The sequence below is a fragment of the Cygnus olor genome, chromosome 3 (genome assembly GCF_009769625.2).
Source record: "Cygnus olor isolate bCygOlo1 chromosome 3, bCygOlo1.pri.v2, whole genome shotgun sequence".
Lineage (NCBI taxonomy): Eukaryota > Metazoa > Chordata > Aves > Anseriformes > Anatidae > Cygnus > Cygnus olor.
Genome location: NC_049171.1, coordinates 115831121 through 115845400, shown reverse-complemented (window position 1 = coordinate 115845400; position 14280 = coordinate 115831121). Strand labels below are relative to the sequence as shown.

At 42.3% G+C, this 14280-nt stretch overlaps 1 protein-coding gene and 1 long non-coding RNA gene across 10 annotated transcripts in view; one reads left to right on the top strand and one right to left on the bottom strand.

Moving 5' to 3' along the window:
* Positions 1 to 42: 42 nt before the first annotated feature.
* The window catches only part of LOC121067319, a 66038-nt gene continuing 51800 nt past the window's right edge, over positions 43 to 14280 (top strand). For all 6 annotated transcript variants that reach the window (XR_005818235.1, XR_005818234.1, XR_005818231.1 and 3 more), the window contains exons 1-2: positions 43 to 235; positions 1794 to 1901. This is a non-coding gene — a long non-coding RNA (uncharacterized LOC121067319). The remainder of the gene's footprint in view (positions 236 to 1793; positions 1902 to 14280) is intronic.
* The window catches only part of HAO1 (hydroxyacid oxidase 1), a 41778-nt gene continuing 27540 nt past the window's right edge, over positions 43 to 14280 (bottom strand). For 3 of the 4 annotated variants that reach the window (XM_040551672.1, XM_040551670.1, XM_040551669.1), the window contains exon 8: positions 11856 to 14054. In XM_040551672.1, coding sequence (XP_040407606.1) covers positions 13984 to 14054 — 71 coding nt within the window. In that variant the 3' untranslated portion in view covers positions 11856 to 13983. Of the gene's footprint in view, positions 236 to 1793; positions 1902 to 11855; positions 14055 to 14280 lie in introns of those variants that run through there. The other variant, XM_040551671.1, reaches the window with a different exon arrangement.

Here is a 14280-nt window from a genome sequence, read left to right as displayed (position 1 = left end):
GTTCGGGGGGGGGGGGGGGGGGGGGGAGGGAAGGAAGCAAAGGCTATGGGCCAGTCTGGCAGCAGGAATGCAGTGCTGGGCACAAAATTGTAATTTCTTTCTTAGTTTGTTGTTATTTTTTATATTTATGAGGAAAAGTAGCCCTCACCCAGCACCCTAAGCACTACAGTCAGGACTCACCTCTGCTCCAAGCCACGGGCACCAACCAGCCGCCATTAAAATCGCCAGGAAGGAGGTGAGCTGGGGCTTGGGGCTGCCCTCTCTGAGAAGTGCCCACCAAACCCAAACCCGTGCTGGCAGGCAAACCCCTTGCCACGGCAAGTACCAAGCAGGGTGATCCCCCGGGGGGGGCAGCCTTCCCCGTCTCCTCACACCCAGCCTTTCCCCACAGCCCTCTCCAGCCACCTCTGAGAAGTGCGCACCTTGCCCCTGCCAACCACCCCCCACCTCCATGGCAGCCCTGTCTCGCTGCCTCGTGAGGAAAAGTCAAACCAAAAGGGACCCCGAGGCAGGAAACCACTTGAGGTGTTTTTGGGGGAGCATATAATGGGGTCAGTGTTTTGGGTGCACTGGGATTTCTCTCCTCTAGGCTGAGAGACAGACAGAGCTGCACCCTCTGTGTTTGCCAGCACACAAAGCTGCCCCGGCAGCTGGTTTGCCTCAGCGGGGCCAGAGGCAGCCCCTAACACATCAGCTCTAAAGTTTTCTCCTTCCAGAGATTTCATACTTGGTGTATTGCAGCACCACCTGCTGGTTTCTGTAAACTGGACACAGAAGCATCTCCTTGCAGGGCGGGAAGGAAGGAGCACAACAGCTCCGCAGGTGGTTTTCTTGGGGCGCGAAGGCACTGTTTTCTCTTGTGCATCGATTTTTCATAAAGAATTTCCTCCTTTTAAAAGAAGAAGTGAAATACCTCTGAATAAGTCATCTCAGTAAAAAGCCACCTCCCAGTGAAACAGTGAATAACTCGGAGTTTAGGAATTTCACTGCAGGCTCCTTCTCTGAAGAACTTTAATGGACAAAATCTAGGCTTTTCCCTACTCCTATAGAGCAAAGCCTAATAAACTTTGCAGAGCCCTTGGGGAATAATTTCCTGTACTGACTGGTTCATTCTGGACACTTCTGTATTTTCCATGTATCTAACCCGAGCTGCCTGCCTTTAAAGGCACTTGCATTTCATGCAGTCCCACGTCGCTGCTTTCTGACCTGCAGTCCTCTGAAGGTGCTCAGCCTGGCCACCTGCAGCCGACCGTCTGTTTAGGAAACCCTACCTGATTTTCAGCAGTCACTTATTTCAGCCAGTTTCCTTCCCGGGCTTGATTCATCCAAACAGTGAAGTCATGTTCATGAGCTTTATTCAAAGTTGCTCCTTGCTGTTAATTTATAGCCCGGTGAAGGCAGAGGGAAGAGATTTGTATTTTTTCCTCAATGGCTGGCTTGAGATAATCTTAATACAAATAGGAAGAAATACATTACTTTCGAATTACAGTGTATTTGACAGGGGAAGGGCACTCACTTGCTTTTCTTCCTTAAAATTCGGGTGTTGTACTGACTAATCCAGTAACATTGGAGACTGCCAACACATGCAGGAATTATTGTAGAACTACTGTCTTGTGAAAAACAATATGACTTTCATTTTAACCCAATATTTATTGCCCACAGCAGTTAAATGCAACACAATATATGTGCTGGTTCTAAATTTAGCACAGTATAGAGGAAAGCGTCGCTGGCTTTTGTTATCTCTCAGCTCTATGCCCAGATCATTCAATTTCTACTTCTCTTCTTATCAACAGCTGTGCAGCAACTTGCAGGACAGAGATCCAGTTTCAAGTGGGTTCCTGGCAAGGAAGATGAGCCTATAGACACCAACAGACACAGCTGAACACAGTTAAAAGCTACAGGTCTGTTCAATGACACCTAATTTAACCCTTTCCATATCTGCTATCTCAGTCTTGCAGCAGGACCTCCTCGGTACCCACACCACACTGCAGCACTTCATGTTCTGTCTGACCCCACTTGTTCTAACGATGAGACACTGTTTTACCATTAGCACCATCACCATTGTAGCAATGACTAAACAAAAGAAAACAGGCTAGCTGTACAGCGTGTTTGATTTGAGAAAAAAAAAAGTTTCCATTTACAGGGTCCAGCAAATGTCCAAGGTTCAAACAAAGTACGAGGTGCTAACGAACAGAGCCTTGACAAACTTTGTTTTCCTGCGCAGGGGCTCAGTGCATAATGATTTCATTCAGCAGCTACTGTTCAAGCATGGAAAGTGTTGGTAAAGAAATCCCACAGAGTTCAGACAACCATTTTCCTAACTTAAGCTTCCCCCTCTGCTCCTCCCCCCGTTTGCCTTTCGAGCCTTTGCCAGGCATAACATAAATATTCATCAGCTGATATTTGCAGTAGCTGTGAAGTTATGAATGAGGCCAAACGCCTTTCCCTCCTGCCCCATCTGCAAAATGGCAGCTTCTGGTCTTAGCTCATGGCCAAATGACACTTTCCAAAATCCCCAAAGTGCACTTGCAGGCTTTTCAAATTCAGTCGGGTTTTTAATGCACAAAGCAGAAATACTGTCTACCTAATATTTACCCTGGGATTACAGAAAAACATATATATATATTACTTTGCTATGCTTTAAACTTTGTGATGCCTTGACGTAATAGACAGAAGTGTTGGCAGCTCAGAATGTTGGTTGGTTTATTTCAGGGGACATGACTGCTGCAGGTTTCCTTTCTGAATCAAATACCAGACACTTGAACCATTTGTTGTACAGAAAAGAGAAACAGCTTTTATTCTTAATACTGGTTTCTGAACCACCTGGGTGCTGTCAGAAGGAGCCACATGCACTGGAAAACACTTTTAATAAGACTCCTTTAAGCCTGTCTTAAACTCTGGATCCTGAGAAATGGAATCCCCACTGCCTGTCATATGTGCTTTTCCTCTGCAGATTAGCATGAGACTGCTGCTTTACAAATGTTCCCTTCTTACAAAGCCTAGAATTATGCTCTCAAACCTACTGTGGGTCAGTAAGACAGCAAGGTATCTGACATACCCACACCAGCAAAGTCAAAAGCAGAGAAGCAAGAAAACAGTGCAGATCCTGCTTGAGTCTCATTAAGCAACGTACTAATCCAGCCAAAAAGGCTGTATTGATGGACCCAGAGGAGGATCTTATCCAAAGCATCACTGGATCTCGGAGGCTTAGAAATCCTAAATCCCCATGATCATAGTGTTGTTCTGATAAAGAGGCCGAGCACCATTCAGGATCAGGTACACTTCTTTGTAGCTGAAGTCACACCTATCATGCAAACTTATCTGTCTTGCCTGTCTCACACCAATTCTGCCATAAATAAGAGGGGAAAAAAAAAAAAGAAGAAAAAAAAAAAAACAAGAAAAAAAAAAACATTAAAAGAAGAGTGATTGTCTTGGCAGGTTTTAGAGGTGTTGTAATCATCTAATTTGATTTCCACCACGAAAAACTCAGTGTTTCACTCAACAATTCTCCAACAATTTGTGGCCAAAATAGAGCATATCTTCTAGAAACACATTTATTTTTCATTTAAATACTACAAAGGATGGACAATTTACCACATCCCTTGGGAACATTCCAACACTAATAACCCCTGCTGCGAAAGTAAATCCCATACTTTGTTTTTCATACCTCCAGCTTCCAGCCACTGGATCCTGTATGTCTTTACTTTGAGATGAAAGAGCCTCAAAACTATCTCTCTGTTACCTCCAAACAAGATCCAATCCTCTCTCAACCCTCTCAATAATCATCAATGTACACTTTTGTTTGCACTGACACAAATGTATCAGGAATTGTTGCTTTTGACACCAAATGCTCCATGAAGTTACATACTGGTTGCTTTCTTGCAGCAAATCACTAATATCCGAAAATCCAAAGTTCTTTCTAGGCTGATGACCCCATTTCATCAGCTGTTTACATGCTGCCATTCTGCCTAAAAGCTTCTTGTTGGGGCAATGGAAGTGTCTGGAACTGCGTAAGCGAGCAGTAATTGACAAAACAAAATTGAGATAAGCTGTTGCTGGCATTTACTATGCTGGTGCATGGTAGGACAATCTAACTATTGCTAGCACTGGAAATGAAAACAAGGAAGATAATAATAATAGAAAAATACATCACAGCACCACCTTCCTACAGTCAGTGATACAGAGGGGAAGGGAATGTTCACCAACTGAGTAGAAAAGGAAAGAAACTTTGAGGAATTTCTTCTGTAGCCATTTTCTCAAGACAGCATGAAGGTGAGACTGAAAAAGGCTAGCTGTGAAGAAAGGAATCTATTTAGTATGGCTGTCTCCTATGAAATAAAAAAAAAAAAAAAAAGACACCTTTGCTTTGCTGCATCATATCATATGGCATGCAGACATTATGCTTTTAAAAAAAAAATACAAATTCTTTGGAAAATGTCAGTCTGCAATTTTCTAACCATCCAAAACAACAAAGCTTGAGATACATTAATACATGGAGACCCATGCAGCTATGTATCTGAATACATATTACTCTTCCTTTATTCATAACTAAAAAGCTTCTGGCAGAGAAAATAAAAATTCTCCAAGGTAAATTATCTAGTGCATCGCAAGGAAGATTCAGTCAGAATGGAGACTTTTTCCATGACTGTGCTACAATTGTAGCTCTATAGACCACAGCAGCAACACGCACTTGACATTGCAGCCAAAATCTTTGTTCATCATGTAGGGCCAAAGATTTTCAATCACACCAGTAAGCAGCAACACAACTTAATAAATAGGTTTGTGGGCTGGATTTACCCTACAGTTCCTTGTTCTTTGAATGCTCTCTCTGTCTTCTGTAATAACTGACAATATAACTCCCATCCATATCAGAGCAATAATGGAAAAAGGATTGAGAATCAAAAGCAATACTTATCTTTATGGTAAAAGGGCCTTTCTGTGATAGATCAAAAGCATATATTTATGTCGGAGGACGACAACACCCGAATCTAACACACTTGAAACTGATAAAAAGCAGAGCTTGCAGATGGTTAACTGTCTGGGTTTACTGTTCCTTAGCATGCCAGTAAATTATTTAGGTCATGTGTGGTTTTGCAGTCTGTTACTCAGCAGTTATGAACCTTTGCATAACCATTTGTGAGTGACTATCCATAGACTAACATGAGAAGACACTGTTAATGATGCACCATGAGGTCTTAAGAGTTTCTCTGGCACCACTGCATAGCCAGAAAATAAGCTGTGGCTAGGACTGTCAGAGATCTCTTCTAGGCCTGCTGCACAGCTGTAGCAGACTTCCAGGTTAACAGTGAACATAAAATGCAGAGATTGGGAGATGGAAAATACAGGTAAGGTATAGTTTATAGATAGACAGCATAAAGAGCGAAGAAGTCATAAAGTACTTGTACATATGTTTCAGTGTGTATGTCATTCACCAGGGCTGTTTGCTCTTCCATTCACACAAGAGCAAGCTCTGATATTCAATATCGGCTGTGTAATAGGGCAACTTTGGTTTGGAAAGATTGGCAGCATTCAGAAGGTAACTGTACAAGTCTTGCCAAACTAACAACAATCAGCATGGTCTCAGCACAGAACCTGCTGCTTTCCTCCAGCTGTTGTCTCAAAATTCCCAATAAAAAGTGACATTTGAAAACCTTGCATAACTGCAAATATCACAAATTCAAATACTATGGGCCTGATAGGGTGCACACAAAACTTTCAATTAAATGGGTGAAAACTTTGATGCCTCTTGGGAGGATAGAGAGAGAGGAGTCTGTAGGTTCAGATTCTCAGCTGACAGAGATCAGTACAACTCCGCAGATTGCAACAGAGCTATCCTAGTTCAAGATTTGGCCCTAAACATTTTAGACAAAGATAGCATCAGCATCTAAACAGATGAAGTGGAATAAATGTTGTAACGGTAGGGGGCTTCTTTATTTACCCAAATGACCCTTACAGCAGAACTTCTGGAACAGCAATCCCTAACTTCCCTGGCCACAGAACAACACCACTGAGCAGATAACAACGTAGACAACAGTACTGTAAAGTCTTTGCCAGCCTTATTTTTAAATTCTTTAGGTGGCATGCAGCCTGGGAACTGGGGACTGGGATCCTCTGCCATGACAATGTGCTCTGTGCTATCTCTACTGACACAAAGTGGTGCCGAAGCACTGTATGCAACCTGTAGCTCATGCCAAATTGCCATCTTTTCAGATTCCCTTGTCCCATCTAGGAATTCACTAGAAGAAGACTTCAACTTCAATACTGGGTATGCTAAGGCGCTCTTGAAAAATGAAAGGAGCTCTTACCTTCTGGACAAATGCCCTTCACCAACATGCATGTGTCCACACCTTGTTTGGAAGTATTTGCAAATAGCAAAGACTCTGCCCAAAGGTCTCAGGCATGTCTCTTATTCCAACTTCCTTGTGAGATCAAACCTAAGGACTTTGCAGCAAAGGCTGGAAATGGCGGCAATAGGCAGGATGCAGCGAGATGTAATGCCACAACAAAGCAGAGCTGGATCAGGTACTGCTGGCACCCCTGAATCTGTAGCCATGGATTAGAAGCTGCGGAATATACTTGCCAGTAGGCTGGAAGGAAATGTGGTGGGTTGTTGCCAGCTCTTATTCTTTATTTGCAGATACATTTTGTTGTGTTTTCCTAAGACTGTGACCAAGTTCTCTTTTCCTAATATAAATTTCTCTGATTGTAACTTTTTCAAAGAATGTATGAAGGGCACTTTTTTTTTTAAAAAAAAAAAAAAAAAGGTTTTCCATGTTCTGGCTGGATACTTATGCTTGTCAAAGGGAGATGACTTACCCGAAATTCAGTATTTTTTGCTGCTCTTAGCTACCCGGTGGCTGCAGATGTGTACCTCTGTAGTCAATGACACTTCGTATTAAACTTACAATAGAGACTCCACTTACACTACAGACTCAAAAGAAAGCTTGGGTATGATAGATGATCCTGCTGGTCAAATTCCCGTCTCTAATCAGCATGATGGGCTGAGGCCGACTGTATGAAGTTCAACAAGGCCAAGTGCCGGGTCCTGCGCTTGGGGCACAACAACCCCAAGGAGCGCTACAGGCTGGGAGATGAGTGGTTGGAAAGCTGCCTGGCAGAGAGGGACCCGGCAGTACTGGTTGATAGTCGGCTGAGTATGAGCCAGCAGTGTGCTCAGGTGGCCAAGAAGGCCAACAGCATCCTGGCTTGTATAGGAAACAGTGTGGCCAGCAGGACTAGGGAAGCGATTGTCCCTCTGTACTCGGCTCTGGTGAGGCCACACCTTGAGTACTGTGTTCAGTTTTGGGCCCCTCGCTACAAGAAGGACATGGAGGTGCTCGAGAGAGTCCAGAGAAGGGCAATGAAGCTGGTGAGGAGTCTGGAGAACAAGTCTTACGAGGAGCGGCTGAGGGAGCTGGGGTTGTTCAGCCTGGAGAAGAGGAGGCTCAGGGGCGACCTTATCGCACTCTTACAGGTACCTTAAAGGAGGCTGTAGAGAGGTGGGGGTTGGTCTGTTCTCCCACGTGCCTGGTGACAGGACGAGGGGGAATGGGCTAAAGTTGCGCCAGGGGAGGTTTAGGTTGGATATTAGGAAGAACTTCTTTACCGAAAGGGTTGTTAGGCATTGGAATGGGCTGCCCAGGGAAGTGGTTGAGTCACCATCCCTGGAGGTTTAGATGTAGAGCTTAGTGATATAGTTTAGTGGAGGACTTGTTAGTGTTAGGTCAGAGGTGGGACTAGGTAATCTTGGAGGTCTCTTCCAACCTAGATGATTCTGTGATTCAGATCTCAGTTGTTATGAAGATTTCTTATCTCACATCTATGCTAGATTTCTGGGTCTGGTAACAATAACACGCTGGACTAGCTGTACCAATTAGAAGAGTGTACAATCCACATCCTGAATATGCATAAAAGCTAACTTTCTGCCACATGGGCTTATTATAGGATTCTTGCACCTTCCTCTGATGTCTTAGTGGCCATTCTTAAAGATTAGACAAATCTCATGAGAAATAAACTTAACTGTGAACACCTGGCTCTGCAGGAATCTTTGTAATGAGCATAAAATGTTGTAAAACCATTCTGATTCTTCATAACAGAAAACTCCAATATACAGTACACAGAACTAAAAGTGTTAGCATCCTGAAGGGTTTGTGGAGAAGCCAAGAAAATCACAGATAACCAGGAGAAAATAGGAAGCCCACTGCAAATCCACCAGAAGCGGAGTTCACCTGGCAAGCTGGCAGAACATTAGGTATGGTCCCATTTGCCTCAGGGCTTCCCCCTTCTGCAAGGAAAAATACAGAGCTTAAGGGCTCTGCTGTGGCCCATGTCTCCCTCTGCTCTGTAGTACATCTGTGGACCTTTCCCATGGTTGCTGGGTATTTGCAATATCTGATGTCCACCTCAGAGTTACCTGCCTTAGGGAGAACAGCTTGATTTGTATTTAAGACGGTGAAAATGAGGTTTAAGGAACTGGGTTCAATCCTGTGATTGAGCCTTGGTGAATCAGTGAGTCTCTTTATAAAATGGGGATAGAAACATTCTTTTCATGTGCCTGTCAGTTTAGACTTCAGCTTCTACTGGGTAGAGACTGCTGCTGGCAGCAAAGCATCTTTGCAGTGCGCAATACCGTCTTGACCTTGACTAGAACTTACAGCTGCTGTTGTCATAAAATAATAACAAATATTAATCATTGTCAATCTAGTTATATGAATGTTTTCCCCTGCCTGAACAAGCCATCTGTATGTATCTACCAGCATTGCATACCATAAAGGTGCTGCAAGTGCAATTGATTACTCAATAGAGTTAACTCCATGAGCGCCCAGCAGAATTGTTACAGAGATGGATTGATGGTCTCAGGGCATTCCTGTCCATTTGAAACAATGACTTAGGAGCTGGAAATCCCTGAGGGGAAATCAGACCTTTGAAGTCCAGCGGGGACAGCCTCTGGGTGCTCTCTGGGTGCCCCTTTGAGAACTCCAGGGCCTGGAGAAACATGGGGCTGGTCCTCAAGTGCATTCTTATATTGACACACAACCAACATACCTATGCAAAGAAAGAAGCTAACTACAACACAAAGGCATTTTGCATCTGGAGGACATGTTCTCAAAGCAGCAAAACATCTTTTTTATGAATGTAACGTATGTGGTACTCTCCCTCTGTTTGGCAGGAGATAAGAAAAACAGAAGCAAGGCAAAATGAAAACAAAATGGAGCATATAGGCATCGTGAAACAATTACAGTGCTGTGTCTCATTAGTATCTAAATTTGGGATTGGCAATCTTGTTTTTAAAAACAGTTTTGCTCAACACTCAGTGACAGAATTTAAAAGCTGACATATCTTGCTGTATTGTGGGCCACAGTCACAGATGGTGTAAATCAGTGTGAGCTAATGAAGTCAATGGAGCTTCTCTGATTTACACTAGCTGAGGTTATGGCTCAATAACATTAGGCTTGCTTTCTAGGATTGTTCAAGGAAGCCAACTTCTGTGTGTCCTGTGATGAAGTGGTTATTTATAATGGCCTTCAGTGTGGTTTAGAGCCAAATTTCCACATCAAAAGTAGCTTTATAAGAGATATCCTTACAGTGAGGTTCAGTGCAAAATCATGACTTCAGAAGGCAGCTTTCCTCGTGCTCTCAGTATTTGATTTCAGCCTGAAAACCATTTGAGGGGCCAAGAAAAGCAGAGCCATTCCTGCCTACTTCCCCAGCTCTGCTTCATCTTTGAGCTGCCTGCATATCTAACAGGCCCCGACCTACACTGCCCATTTATCAAACCGAGTTACTCTAAGTGTCTGTTTATTTATGTTCAGAAATTCTCTTCTCTGTAAGACAGACAAGTTTCTTGCCTAACCTGAAAAATTGGGGATGGAGGTGGAGTTCTTACCAGTTCCAGAGCTATTTGTTTGACTTGGCCACCAGTAAAAAGCAAAATACAATAATGTGTCGCAGAGTTACAGCAAGAGGTGGAGGTCACAAGAAAACAGATCATGTCTTTCACAGCTCTTCAGCTTCAGTGAACTGAATTATGACTCCTATTATTTACTTACTGGATTCCCCACCCTGTGCGCAGGCTCCAAACGTTCAAAAAACAGCAGGTCTCTGCTTCAAAGAACTGACGGGCTAAGTGAGGGTGTAAGATCTATCCCAAAGCTACACTAACTTCCTCCTTCACTTCATATCTGAAAGGTCAGATGGTCTCACAATCCTCAGCTGACTCCTTCCACCTTCTGCCTAACAGACTGCCATGCCTACAGCCCTGCACTTCCACACTTCAGCTCTCTCCTCTGCTGTATGTAACTGTCCATCTCTCGTGGCAAATATGTTCCCAAAACAGCCAAACCTGTCCTCCAGGCACAGACCGCGTGTGTGTTGCTGCTCAAGATCTTTCACAGAAGCGTGTTGTCTTTTCTTAGGAGGGTCCAGCTCCTTGCATGTCCAGCTTTGATGTGCTCTACCAGATGTCCAGACAATGTCACAGGCTCTTTCACTGACCTCATTGCTTTGACACAGACTGTCTTTGCTAGTAATTGCTAGAAAATGGGCTCACCTGTTGAGATTCCAAACCAGAGCTGAAGCCTCTCAGCATCTTCCCAGTCATTTCTACATATCCTCTCTAGAGTACTGTGCTCTTCTGTATTCTCTCTGGTGGGTTTAATCCTCTACGAGCTCATGGACACCAAGGAGATAACTTTGTGGGAACACTTCCAGAAACAGTCTTCCCAGCTGACATCACCAGAGAAATCCACACACAGGCTGAGTTAAAAAAAAAAAATCAGTAATGTAAAACCCTGCCTCACATCTTCGGCTCTTGGGAAATACCCATTTTCTCCTCAGAAGTCTAGGATCTTCCTCATCTTTCACACTCTCAGGGGTTGATTTTGGATCTTTCCTCTCCACAAAACAGTGGATAAATCTTCTCTCAATAAGAGCTGTAATCTTCTTTTTCAGGGAATATTCCTGGTCTACTTCAAAGGTGGCTAGGGAACCCCATTCAGTTATTGTTCAGTTACCAGCCTCCCAGATGGACTGTTTTTTGTTGGTGGTGGTGTTCTTTTTTTTTTTTTTTTTTTAAGGCACCCAGCACATCAGTTGACTGCTGGTAGGTAAATATGATTCAATGTCCTTCCCTCACTGGATACATAATACACAACACTACAAATTTTTTGTATGCAGACATTTTCTTTTGGTATCTGTGGCTTAACTTAAAGCAAAGGTAAATTCAGAAATTAATTGTGAAATTAAAACCATCAAGGTACTAAAGCATCAGAAATGCAAAATATACTTTGTTTTTGCCTTACTTCTATGCCTTGATTTGAGGACTGTGACTTCTTGTTCCCAAGAGCTCATTGAGTTCACTTGTTACTTCAGAGGAAAATAATCTATTTTAACATATCCCACAAGTATCTATTATTTTCTTTAGTTATTTGCTTGTATTTTCTTCAGAAACACCCTCACAAACTCCAGAAAGATCTACCATTACTCTGGTAGGTGTGATATGCTTTCTTCTCAGCTCCAGGTGGAGGAACTGTAGAGTTCTGCTTTTACTGGTCATTTTTCAGCTTTTAAATTGTCTGAGGAGACTATCATTGGTCTTCCTGCTTTCTATCCTGAAGTCAAAACCAAAAAGATTAACCGTCTTTTGTTAATCATTTCCAGAAGCAGTTGTATTTGGATGTCTCCAAATCTAGGAAAATTCTCTTGACTGTGGAATATTTTGTTTTCTACCAGGCAAATCACTTTCATTTCTGTTAGCTCTGTCTCACAGCCTTTCAGTATTTGGCTCTAATTTTGATTTTTAGTGTATGTATATTCTTACTAGGGTTGAACTGGAAGGCAGTCAGACAATTCTCAGATAACAAGCAGGAAAAAAATAAGCCCATTATCCCAAAGGAACTAGAAATAGTTAATTATGCACAAGCAACAAAACCAGTTTCCTCACCATCAGAATTTATCCTGGACCACAGAGTTACAGAACTTTTCTTGAATGTGGTTGGGGCAAAGACAGGAAACTGCATCTTCTAAACTTTAGAAATGGATCTTAAACATGTAAACATAAGATATTATGCCCCTCTCTTTTAAGTAACATTTATATTATCTAAAATAAACAGTCTTTCTGAAGTTAGTCTGTAATTGACATCTGACACAGTCCACATTGCAACAGATATGATAAGTGCAGTAAACAGTAGAAATTATGCTTCTCTATGCTCTGAGAAACATTCATATTTCTCTACACAGATAAACTTTATTTTGTTGCTACGCAACACTCACACAACACACTACATTCTGCAGTAAATAAGAGTACAAATTTTACAACTGAAGGGCAAGCATGTGGCCTTTTGGGTTTTCTCCCCGATTTGAGTTCCAGTCCCAGCTTAAGTTCACATTGTAATATTCCATCATTTTATTACAATGCTGCCTCTAAAGCTCAGTACGGGATATTTCAAACAGAGCAAAAAGGGAGAATCAGAATGCATGAGTTCTTCTGACACTGATGGGAAACAAATGGTGGAGACAGTGATGTCGGTGACAGTGGAACAATGAAATCAAGGCACATTTTTTTTAATCCTCCTTAAAAATAAACACTTTATTTCCAGAACAAGATTTTCAAAACCATTCTGCAGTGGCCTCTCTCCCTGCTCCCAGTAATATTGCCATACCCGCAACAAGAGTGTGACAGATGAAGAGCCACCCTTACTTTCACTGAAGATGAGTTTCATAGAGCCTTACCTCCTTTGTCTGCTCACTCTGGGATAGTTGCTGTATGAAGATATTCCTATGTTCTTTCTCCTGTATTCAGTAGGTATTTGGACTGTTACAAGAAGAGAAGCACATCCTGTATTTATCTGTATCCTCCTCATAAAGTGAGTAACACTCATCTTTCTCTAAAGGGTGTTCATGGAAACTGAATGGAGCCACTAGGATCTTCCCAAATCATGGGTTAATACCTCAATTATCCAAGTTTCTTTTACACATGGCAGCAAATCCTACAAACTCTCCCATCTTTATGAAAAATAGAAAGAGGTTGGAAAGAGATGGATCAAACTCAGTTATACTTACAGTCATAATACAGAAAGAGTGACCTGCTGGCAACTGAGTTTCTTTATCCATGGAAAGCGAGAAGGAACTTTTTTTTTTTCAATATGTCTGTTGGGGTCTATAGCCAGCCTCTGCCTATCAATTCTATGCAATAGGGATGCAGGACACCACAGGCTTAACCAATTAATAATCTAAAAAGCTGTCAGTAAATGAGTCCAGGTGGAAAACATGAATTAGGGCTCAAGCTGGGTGTTGTCAGCACAGTTTGGCAACAGTGTTAGGACTGCAAGGATTTGCACACACCAAGAATCTGATGCACATCTGACACACAAGCACAGTGGATGTCTGATTGCAACGGGCTTTGTGTCAGATAACAGAACTTCCCCAGTTTCGCTTTGTTGTTCAGTTCTTTACAACTAATAGTCCTCTGAGCTTCTACAACCTACAAGCCCACATGCTTAAAAAGGAATAGCACATAGTTGCTAGGGAAAGGACATTGTTCATAAAGCAAAATGTAATCTTTGATCTACAGTGTAGTTTCTCTAAACAGTGAGCAAGAAGTATCTTTTACATTTTAAATTTCTACATTCTGGTAGCTGTTTGCCATCAGATCATTTCTGTTCATAGTCTCATTTTAACAAAAAATTATTGGAGGTTTATAAGTTATTATTAACATTTGTCACAGAAACACCTTGTAGCTTCTGTGTTGATCTTGTATAAAGACCAATTTCTAGTCACAACTACCAGCAGAGCAGCTTTCCATAAGAGCCTAGCAGAATACAGAAACACCTGTAAAATTTGCTTCATGTACTTTCTTCGGCAAGTGATCTCTTACAAACGGCCCCTTCTCAGTCAGGATTGCAGGTTGAGGCCCGAAGAGCAAACAGTTTCTTTTTATTTGGTGGCATACTTTCTGTACAACAGGCGAGGTGGTCACCTTCAGACCTAAATCTTGGAAAACAATACGTCGTGTCTTCGTATCAGCGTCCTGCTAATTTCTTCTATGCTGCGGCATCCTGGAGGACAAGTTACATATTGGTCAAAAGCCTCACTTTTCTATCCCATTCTAGGCTTTTTTTCTTTTTCCTATCGCATTGAAATCTGCATCATCAAAAAAACACCCACCCCCCTAGCGACTTATTTGCCACTATTTTTCTATGGATTTATCACTTTCCTTATCAAAACCTTTATATTTGTTTTTACTTAATCTATTCAGTTCCCCATATATAAGACAGGGTTAAC